The sequence below is a fragment of the Rhincodon typus genome, chromosome 6 (assembly GCF_021869965.1).
Source record: "Rhincodon typus isolate 14 chromosome 6, sRhiTyp1.1, whole genome shotgun sequence".
In the NCBI taxonomy this organism is placed as follows: domain Eukaryota; kingdom Metazoa; phylum Chordata; class Chondrichthyes; order Orectolobiformes; family Rhincodontidae; genus Rhincodon; species Rhincodon typus.
Window position 1 is genome coordinate 2,276,383 of NC_063337.1, and position 11,203 is coordinate 2,287,585.

Sequence of the window (11,203 nt, forward strand, 5' to 3'; positions counted from 1 at the left end):
GTGAAGTGGATGAACTGTTCGAGCTCCTCGTGGGAGCACGAGGCGGCGCCGATACAGTCATCAATGTAACGGAGGAAGAGGTGGGGTTTAGGGCCGGTGTAGGTACGGAAGAGGGATTGTTCCACGTAACCTACAAAGAGCTTGGGCCCATGCGGGTACCCATGGCCACCCCCTTTGTCTGTAGGAAGTGGGAGGAATTGAAAGATAAGTTGTTGAGGGTGAGGACGAGTTCGGCTAAGCGGATGAGGGTGTCAGTAGAGGGGGACTGGTCGGGCCTGCGGGACAGGAAGAAGCGGAGGGCCTTTAGGCCATCTGAATGGGGAATGCAGGTGTATGGGACTGGACGTCCATGGTAAAGATGAGGTGTTGGGGACCGGGAAATTGGAAGTTCTGAAGGAGGTGGAGGGTGTGGGTGGTGTCACGGACATCGGTAGGGAGTTCCTGGACCAAGGGGGAGAAAATGGAATCCAGATAGTTGGAGATAAGTTCGGTGGGGCAGGAGCAGGCGGAGACAATGGGTCGACCAGGGCATTCAGGTTTGTGGATTTTGGGAAGGAGATAGAAGTGGGCGGTGCGGGGTTGGGGAACGATGAGGTTGGAGGCCGTGGGTGGGAGGTCACCTGAGGTGATGAGGTTGTGGATGGTTTGGGAGATGATGGTTTGGTGCTCGGGGGTGGGGTCATGATCAAGGGGGCGGTAGGAGGAGGTGTCGGAGAGTTGGCGTCTGGCCTCGGCGATGTAGAGGTCAGTGCGCCATACTACAACTGCGCCTCCCTTGTCCGCGGGTTTTATGGTGAGGTTTTTTAGGCTGCACGTTCTGCGGGGGAGAGGTTGGAGTGGGTGAGAGGGGTGGAGAGGTTGAGGCGATTGATATCTCAACGGCAGTTGGAGATGAAGAGGTCAAGGGAGGGTTGGAGGCCTTGGGGTGGTGTCCACGAGGAGGGGGTATGTTGGAGGCGGGAGAAGGGGTCAGTAGAGGGAGGGTTAGGTTCACGGTTGAAGAAGTAAGCGTGGAGGTGGAGGCGGCAGAAAAACTGCTCTATGTCCAAATGTGAGCGGTATTCGTTGATGTGTGGGTGGAGGGGGACAAAAGTAAGCCCTTTATTGAGGACTGACCATTTGTCCTTAGTAAGGGGGAGGTCTGGGGGAATGGTGAAGACTCGGCAGGGCTGGGTGCTACTGTCTCCTCTGGAGCTGCTGGCTGTGGAGGCTGTGGGCGGAGCGACATCGGCGTCGGCTGTGGCAGAGTTGTGTCGGCGTCGGCTGTGGGCGGAGTTGCGTCGGCGTCAGCGGTGGGTGGAGTTGCGTCGGCAGTGGGCAGAGTTGCATCAGCGTCGGCGGTGGGCGGAGTTGCGTCCGCGTCGGTGATGGGCGGAGCGGCGTCGGTGGTTGGGGGAGCGGGGTAGGCGGCGGCAGCAACGGTGACGGTAGGTGCGACTTCAGTGTCTGTGGTGTTGGTCTCGGAAATGGAGGCGGTGGCATCTGCAGCGATGGCGTTCGCTGTCCCAGAAGTGGGGTACCCGGCGGTGGCGGATGTGACGTCATCTGTGGGTTCTCTGACAGTAGCCTCATGGCCAATGACAGCGGGCACATTGTGGGGAAGGTCCTGGGTAGGGTTGGGGATTTGGGGGGTGGAGGAAGCCCGTTTTGGGTGGTAGGCACCAGTAAGTTTACTGTACTTACGGTTTTTAGTGTCCAATAAAGCTGAGTAGAATTGTGAGTTCAGGTTGTGGATCCTACGAAGAATAAAAAACAGGAGAGGTCCTTTGCAGGTCTGGGAGAGGGAGGCTCTGAGCTGGGGTAGGCTTGATTGTAGTGCCTGGAGATGCCAGCGCATTGCTGCGAGTGTGTGTTTCAGGAGTCGCAGGGAGAAACGCTTCTGAAGGATCTCAATGCTATGAATGTAGATATTGTCACGGTTGGGGCCAAATTGGGAAGGCTTGAACGTGGATTGTAGTCCATTGGGGATGATCTGGTTCCGTAGGCAGGTACTAAGAAAGGTGATGTGGCTGTAATACCTGGTTTGCTTCAGGACATGGTCGAGCAGTTTCAAGGCTGAAGAGATTACGAGAGAGTTGCAGTGGGAGAGAGATCTCCTGAGGTTTGTCCGGAGGGAGGAGGGTAACTTCTTCAGGCTAGGCATCCTTAGAAGAGGCTTCGCAGTGGGGTTAAAATTGAATCAGAGATAGTAGGAACTGCAGATGCTGGAGAATCCGAGACAACAAGGTGCAGAGCTGGATGAACACAGCAGACCAAGCAGCATCATAGGAGCAGAAAGGCTGACGTTTCGGGCCTAGACCCTTCATCAGAAATGGGGGAGGGGAAGGGGGTTGTGAAGTAAATAGGGAGAGAGGGGGAGGCGGATTGAAGATGGATAGAGGAGAGGATAGGTGGAGAGGAAACAGACAGGTCGAAGAGGCGGGGATGGAGCCAGTAAAGGTGAGTGTAGGTGGGGAGTTAGGGATCAGAAATGGGGGAGGGGAAGGGGGTGTGGCAGCATCTGAGTTCTGATGAACAGTCACAGGATTCAAAACATTGACTTTGCTTTCTTCACATAGGTACTGCCAAACCTGCTGAGTTTCACCAGCAATTTATGTTTTTGTTTCAGATCTCAAGTATTCTGAGTTCTTTGTTTAATTTTAGGGGATTACTAATGACCCTAGTTTTAGAATCATATCCCAGAAACAGGTACAAGTAGTCACCTGTGCTATCCTGACCTCTTTAATCAGAAGAGCGATATGTAACAGTGAAAAGTTGTTGACCACACACAACTTTTCTTCATATTTATTAAAAACTTTGCCCAAGTCATTTACATCTGCATTTGCAAATTCCCAATTGTCAATCATTTGTCATTTGCATGCTGCGCAACTTCTACACGTGTCTCTCTAAACAATCAGTTGCTCACCTCCACATCAGATTTGATTTGAATTATTGTTGTCGTATGTACCTAAGCACAGTGAAACGTTTTGTTTTGCATGCAGTACAGGCAGATCATAACATACAGACATACAATCATACAGTGTTTAAACTGAGCAAGGCATACACGATTATGGCTGCACAGGAGGTGCTCAAAAGCAAGATCAACATTAGATTTGAAATTTGAGAGGTCCATTCAGCAGTCTATTAACAGCAGGGAAGAAGCTGTTCTCGAACCTGTGGTACATGTATTTAAGCTTTTGTATTTTCTGCCTAATGGAAGAGGTTGGAAGAGAGTATAAGCAGGATGGGAGGGGTCTTAGATGATGTTAGCTGCCTTTCCGTGGCAATGAGAAGTGTAGATGGAGTCCATGGATGGGAGGTTGGCTTGCGTGATGGTCTGGGCTGTGGAGGTTCTTACGGTCCTTGGCAGAGCAGTTGCTGTACCAAGTCGTGATGCACCCAGTCAGAATGCTTTCTTTGGTGCATCTGTAAAATTTGGTGAAGGTCCTTATGGACATGCCAAATTACATTAGCCTCCTGATGCCTTTGTTCCCGACAAAACCCTTAACTCTTCCACATCCTGGTCACTGCTTCTAATATAGCTCACCAGCAGGGAATTGGTTATGGAGTAGGAAACAGACACTAGTCGTAATAGATATGTACTCCAATTTGTAGGACATGGCTAATGTTCCCTCAAAGCTGTTTACTCCATTTGATATCAAGAAACATTGGAGGCACTGGATACTACAAAGGTATGGGCCCGGACGACATTCTGGCAATAGTACTGAAGATGTGTTCCAGAACTTGCCGCTCCCCAGCCAAGCTGTTCCAGCACAGTTACAACACTGGTATCTGACCGACAATGTGGGAAATTGCCCAAATATGTCCTGCACATAAAATGCAGGACAAATCCAACCTGGCCAATTACCAGTAAAGTGATGGAAGGTATTATCAACAGCTATCAAGCAGCATCTGCTCAGCAATAACCTGCTCAGTGACGCCCAGGGCCACTCAGCTCTTAACCTCATTACAGCCTTGGTTCAAACATGGACAAAAGAGTTGAATTCTAGAGGTGAGGTGAGAGTACCAGCCCTTGACATCAAAGCTGCATTTGACAGAGTGTAGCATCACAGAGCCTTAGCAAAATTGGAATCAATGGGTATCAGGCGGAAAACTCTCCGGTGGTTAGAGTCATGCCTGACACATAGGAAGATGGTCGTGGTTGTTGGAGGTCAGTCATCTCTGCTCCAGGATGTCTTTGCAGGAGTTCCTCAGGGTAGTGTCTCGGCCCAACCATCTTCAGCTGCTTCATCAATGACCTTTCCTCCATCATAAGGTCAGAAGTGGGGATATTCGCCGATGATTGCACAATGTTCAGCACCATTCGATACTCCACTACTCCTCAAATACTGAAGCAGTCTGTGTCCAGTTGCAACAAGATCTGGACAATATCCAGGCTTGGGTTAACAAGTGGCAAGTAACATTCGCTCCATACAAATGCCAGGCTATGACCATCACCAACAAGAGACAATCTAACCACGGTCCCTAGACATTTAATGGTGTTACCATCACTGAATCCCCCACTATCAACATCCTGGGATTTATCATTGATCAGAAAATCAACTGGACTCACCATATAAATGCAGTGGCTACAAAAGCAAGTCAGAGACTAGGAATACAGCAGCAAGTAACTCACCTCCTGAGTCCCCAAAGCCTGCCCACCATCCACAGGGCAAAAGTCAGGAGTGTGATGGAACACTCCCCACTTGCCTGGATGAGTGCAGCCCCAAAAACACTCAAAAGCTTGACACCATTCAGGACAAAGCAGCCCGCTTGATTGGCACTGCATCCACAAACATCCATTCCCTCCACCACCAACGCTCAGTAACAACAGTGTGTACTATCTGCAAGATGCACTGCAGAAATTCACCACAGATCCTCAGACAGCACCTTCCAAACCACTGACCACTTCCATCTAGAAGGACAAGGGCAGCAGATATATGGGAACACCACCACCTTCAAGTTCCCCTCCAAGCCACTCACTACTCTGTCTTGGAAATATATTGCCCTTCCTTCACAGTCGCTGGGTCAAAATCCTGGAATTCCCTCCCTAATGGCATTGTGGGTCAACCCACAGCAGGTGGACTGCAGTGGTTCAAGCAGGCAGCTCACCACCACCTTCTGAAGGGCAACTAAGGACGGGCAATAAATGTTGGCCAGGCAGCAATGCCCTCATCCAAAAAATGAATAAATTTTTTAAAAAACTATGCACAACAGCCCTCTAAGAACGCCCAGGACGAATGTAGCACAGAATCAGATATTGAGTAAAGTCCCCTCTACACTGTCCCATCAGACTCTCGCAAAACAGGTCTAGCACAGGGTGAGGTACAGTGTAAAGGTCCCTCTAGACAGTTACAAACACTCCAAGAGCAGGTGCAGCATGGAGTTAGATACAGAGTAAAGTTCCCTCCACATTGTCCCCAGCCACTCTTAGGACAGGTATAGCATGAGGTTAAATGCAGTAAAGCTCCCCCTACACTGTCCCCAAACATTCCAAGGACAGGTACAGCACAGGGCTAGGTACAGAGTAAATCTCCCTCTACACTGTCAGCATCAAATTCTTGCAGGTCAGAAACAGCAAAGGAGAGCATAGACAAACAGGATGATATGAGGGTGGATTTCAGACAACCAATGGCAAAAACCTGGAGGTAGTTCATTTGATATTATGAAACTTGCAGGAATAATGGGTTTAATAAGAGGGAGGCAATGGCCCAGTGGTATTATCACTGGACTGTCAATCCAGAGACCCAGATAATGTTCTGGGGACCTGAGTTCAAACCCTGCCACGGCAGATGGTGGAATTTGAATTCAATAAAATATCTGGAATTAAGAATCTAATGATGACCATGAACCCATTTGTCAATTGGTGGATAAACCTATCTGGTTCACTAATGTCCTTTAGGGAAGGAAACTGCCATCTTTACCTGGTCTGGCCTACGTGTGGCTCCGGGCACACAGCAATATGGTAGACTCTGAACTTCCCTCTGGGCAATTAGGGATAGGCAATAAATGCTGCTTGGTCAGCAACGCCCTCATCCCATGAATGAATAAAGGAGAAAAAATAGTCCAACCAGATTTACCATCTGTAGAAGAGCCGGGGAGCTCACCAACACTCACCAAGAAATCTCCATCCAGCACTTTTTCTTTAGTTGGTTTAGAAGACTTGTCAGATTGTCGGGCTGTGTCCACGGGGGCTGACTGTGGATCCAAGCTTTGAACTAGCTTTGGACCAATTACAACATGAAAAGCCTTCTCCTTAGTGCTTTTCTGAGCCTTCACCCAGTGTCCAGCACCTGTAAACAAAGCACAAAACAAAGGCTGTGTGTAAGGTTGCAAGACTATCCCCTGCCACTGAGAATGATGTTACATAATATAATCTCAGCATCCTCTCACAGCATTTATCTAGAGAAACAATCCACTTTAATGGGATAAAGGACATAGTTTGCCATAGTTTCAGTCAAGAGTGTGATTCTGTTTAAATCATAGAATCACTACACTGTGGAAAGTGGCCATTTGGCCCATTGAGTCTGTACCAACCTTCTGAAAAGCATCCCACCAAGACCCAGCACCCCCCACCCTATCCCCACATTTCCTATGGTTGATCCACCTAGCCTGCACATCCTCGGACACTAGTGGGAAATTTAGCATGGCCAATCCACCTTTACCTGGACTGAGGGAAGAACCTGGAGCACCCAGAGGAAACCCACGCAGACATGGGGAGAACCTGCAAACTCCACACAGACAGTCACCCAAGGCTGGAATCAAACCTGAGTCCCTGGCTAGTGAGACAGCAGTCCTAACCACTGAGCCACTGTGCTAAAGTCAAATTGTTTTTGATTAAGTTGATGATTCTTTGGACTAAATACCAAGAGAGGGTTAGTGAGGTTAGTTCAATTGATGTTGTGCAAATTGGTTTTCAAATGATGTTGCATAAGGTACCACATGATAGACTTATTCGTAAAATTAAAGTCATGGGATTTAACGGACAATGACAGCATGGGTATTAAATTGACTAAGAGTTGTGGGAAACTTATTTTAAATTTTAAAAGTGCACATTCAAATAAATCAGACTTAGGTGTTCTGTATGAATTTTGTTTTCTTTATTCATTCACGGGATGAGGGCATTGCTGGCTAGGCAGCATTTATTGTCCATCTCTAATTGGCCAGAGGGCAGTTAAGAGTCAACCACATTGCTGTGGATCTGGAGTCACATGTAGGCCAGACCAGCTAAGGATGGCAGTTTCTTTCCCTAAAGGACATTAGTGAACCAGATGGATTTTTCCCAACAATCAACAATGGATTCACAGTCATCATTAGAGTCTTAACTCTAAATGTTTTATTGAATTCAAATTCCACCATCTGCCATGGCAGGTATTGAACCCATGTCCCCAGAACATTATCTGAATCTCTGGATTAACAGTCCAACAATAATACCACCAGGCCATCGCCTCCCCTAGAAGTGGTGGATGAGAATAAGGACATGCCTGAATCCTGTGGCCATGGAAGAGTAATATTTGATTTGATTAGATTAGATTTATTATTGTCACATGTACCTTGGTACAGTGAAAAGTTTTGTTTTGCATTCAGTACAGGTAGATCACACGATACAAAGTGCATAACGGTAATAGAACAGAGCAAGGAATACAATGTTATGACTGCAGAGAAGATGCACAAAGAATGAGGTCAACATTAAATTTGAAATTTGAGAGGTCCGTTCAGAAGCTGTTCTTGAATGTGTTGGTATGTGTGTTTAAGTGTTTGTATCTTCTGTCTGATGGAAGTGTTGGAGTAGATTATAGCTGGGCTGGGAAAGGTCTTTGATTATGTTGGCTGTCTTTCTGATGCAGCGAGAAGTATAGATAGAGTCAATAGATGGAAGGTTGGCTTGCGTGGTTGACTGACTTGTGTTCATAACTTTTTTGTTATCCAGATGTTCCAGGAATGAGTGTAGGGCCAAGGAGAATGTGTATGCCATGGACCTGTTGTGACGGTAGGTGAATTGCAAGGGATCAAGGCAGGCTGGGATGCTAGAATTGATATGAGCCATGACTAACCTCTTAAAGCACTTCATAATTATGGAGGTCAGAGCCTTTGTCATCCTAGTCACTGAGGCATGCTGCATAGTTTTCTTTGATACTGGAATGATGATGGTCTTCTTGAAGCAGGTGGGGACTTCAGATAATAGTAAGGAGAGGTTAAAGCTGTCAACGAATACTCCCACCAGCTGGTGCACGCTGCATCTGAGTGCATGGCTGGGAACTCCACCTGGGCCAGTCCACTTGAGAGTTTTTTCATGGGATCCTGCCATATCAATATTATCATGCGCTTTGAAGATCAATAAACTACTGAACGTTTAATTGTAAATGCACCCAAACTAATGACCATTAAATCAAATGGACAAAACTAATTGTAAAAGATGTTATCATCACCATTAGCTTTACCCATTTGAAATTGCCAACTAAGTGATAGCAAATCAAATATTCTTTTATGTAGTGTTGGATTTACTTACCCCACTCATTGCCTCATATTTCAGTTGTGTTGAGAATGCATAGAGAAGGATTTCAAAGATCACATGTGGAAGGACATTCCTCTGCATACCTCACAGAGACTCCAACCATCTCCCCTTGATATACATTGGCATTCCCTTTGCTGAGTCCCTACTATCAACACCCTCATCATTGACCAGACACTGAAGTGGACCAGCCAAATAAATACAGTAGTTACCAAAGCAGAGGCTCAGAATATTGTGGTGAGTAACTCACCTCCTAACTTCTCAACGCTTGTCCATGATCTACAAGGCACAATTCAGTTTGATGGAATACTCTCCTTTTGTCTGGATGAATACAGGTCCAGCAACACTCAAGAAGTTTGACACTATCCAGATGAAGCAGCCCACTTGATTGGCACCCTGTTCACCAACTTCAACATTCAACTCCTTTACCATTAACATGAAGTGGCAGTACCATTTACAAGATGGACTGCAACAATTCACTATAGCTCCTTCAACTGTACTTTCCAAAGCCATGACCTTCACCATCCAGTAGGACAAGGGCTGCAGATGCAATGGGATCACTACATCAATTGCAGGTTCCCCTCCTAGTCATTTACTGGCTCGACTTATAAGTATATCATTGCTCCTTAATTTGCACTGGGTGAAAATTCTGAAACTCCTTCCCGAACAGCACTTGGATCTTCCTACACCAAATGGACTGCAGCAGTTCAAAGACAGAGCTTACCATCACTTTCTCGGGGCAATCAGGGATGGGTAATAAATGCTGACCCACCTACCGTGAAAGAATAAAAAAAATGTTCCTTATCTGTTGTATTATTCCATTACGCTACAAAGGACCTAAGTAGAGAATGAAAATGTAGGGATTGTTCTCCATTTGGCAGAGAGGGTTAGAAAGAAATTCAATAACACCTCAATTACATTAGAATCATACAATCCCTACAGTGTGGGAACAGGCCATTCAGCGCATCAAGTCCACACTGATCCTCCAAAGATCCCACCCAATCCCTGTATTTCCCATGGCCAATCCACCCAGCCTGCACATCTCTGGATGCTATGTGCAATTTAGCATGGCCAATCCACTTAACCTGCACATCTTTGGACTGTGGGAGGAAACCAGAACACTCGGAGGAAACCCACACAGACTTGGGGAAAATTTGAAAACTCCACACAGAGGGGGCTGGGATTGGATCCAAGTCCCTGGCGCTGAGGCAGCAGTGGGAACCACTGAGCCACTGGGTTGCCCTTATTATTTTTGTATTAAAGTAATGAAGTGTTTTGATAAAATTAGTTAGGTACTCAGAGGACAAAGATTTAAGGTCAGAGGGATGATGAGCAGTTGTTCTGACCAGAAGTGCACTGTCTGAAGGGGTGGTAGAAGGTGATTCAACAGAAACTTTCAAAAGACAATTAGGTAATTATGTGGAAAGGAAACATGTGGAGGGCTATGGGGAATGGGACTATTTGGGTACCTTTTTCAAAGAACAGACAAAGCCATCTGTGACAAATGGTCTCCCTCTGTGCTACAAGATATTATCAAAACTGTTTTACAATTTTAATTTGCTATTTTTGTTTATTAATACCATTTGTTTATATTTTAAAATACGGATTTGCCTCAAATGGTGGATGTTGGAAGTGTGCTGTGGTGGAGTGAGAGTTAGCACCATGGACAACTCTAAAATACCAAGGAGATGCTTGCAGATACACAAGGATGGACTTTTTTGAAAAACTCTTTCCTGGGTTCACCTTAGTAAGTATCTTCCAAGTATGAAAAGAAAAAAAGTGCTTACTTTGATATCCTCCCTTGAAGATCTTCCTTATTGGAAAGCAATCCATTGAGACACTCTTGCCGTCATCCAACTTATATTGGTTTTGCAACATAATTACTGAAAAACAACAGAAAAATTAGAAGAGCATCGGATGCCTAAAATGCAGCCAGTGCTCACTGAACTGGCACCATTTTGGTCCAGTTCGGCTTCAGTAGCTGAGAGAATATACCTTTCTTGTTCTTAGTTTTCTCCCATCATGTGAAAGGTGAGTCCTTATGAGCTATGGGAACCACAGATACAGGCAGACATCAGATTTTTTTTCTCTGCTCATTCACGGGATGAGTGCATCACTGGCTAGCCAGCATTTATTGCCCATCCCTAACTGCCCACAGGGCAGTTAAGAGTCAACCACATTGTTGTGGGTCTGGAGTCACATGTAGGCCAGACCAGGTAAGGATGGCAGTTTCCTTCCCGAAAGGACATTAGTGAACCAGATGGATTATTCCAACAATCGACAATGGGTTCACAGTCCATAGACTCTTAATTCTAGTCATTCATTGAATTCAAATTCCACCATCTGCTGTGGCGGGATTCAAACCCAGGGCCCCAGAACGTTACCTGGATCTCTTGTCCAGCGATAATACCACTAGGCCATCGCCTCCCCACAGCCATTATCTACATATAAGGCTGAACTGTGAGTACAGATGGGCAGACAACTATAAGGACCTTCAGCATTGAACCAAATCTTTCCTCATCCAAACTTCATACATGTTCACTTCCCAGAAGCAGAAACAACTAGATGTTGTTCAAGAGAGAGAATTCCGATTGATTTGGCTACAAAGACAGGGATGCTGAGGCCACTCTTAGACACCTAATTGCTGAGGTCAGTTAACATACAGCAAGAATCAAAGTGGGGATCTCCTGCTTTGTATGGCTAGGTTTGTTA

At 46.3% G+C, this 11,203-nt stretch overlaps 1 protein-coding gene across 2 annotated transcripts in view; it reads right to left on the bottom strand.

Annotated features, from left to right (window-relative positions):
- xrra1 (X-ray radiation resistance associated 1) overlaps positions 1-10,371 on the bottom strand; it is a 138,721-nt gene extending 128,350 nt beyond the window's left edge. Inside the window, exons 1-2 of one of the 2 annotated variants that reach the window (XM_048597640.1) lie at positions 10,279-10,371; positions 6,097-6,272 (exon numbers count right to left, since the gene is read on the bottom strand). In XM_048597640.1, coding sequence (XP_048453597.1) covers positions 6,097-6,272; positions 10,279-10,369 — 267 coding nt within the window. In that variant the 5' untranslated portion in view covers positions 10,370-10,371. Of the gene's footprint in view, positions 1-6,096; positions 6,273-10,278 lie in introns of those variants that run through there. The other variant, XM_048597641.1, reaches the window with a different exon arrangement.
- Positions 10,372-11,203: the final 832 nt, after the last annotated feature.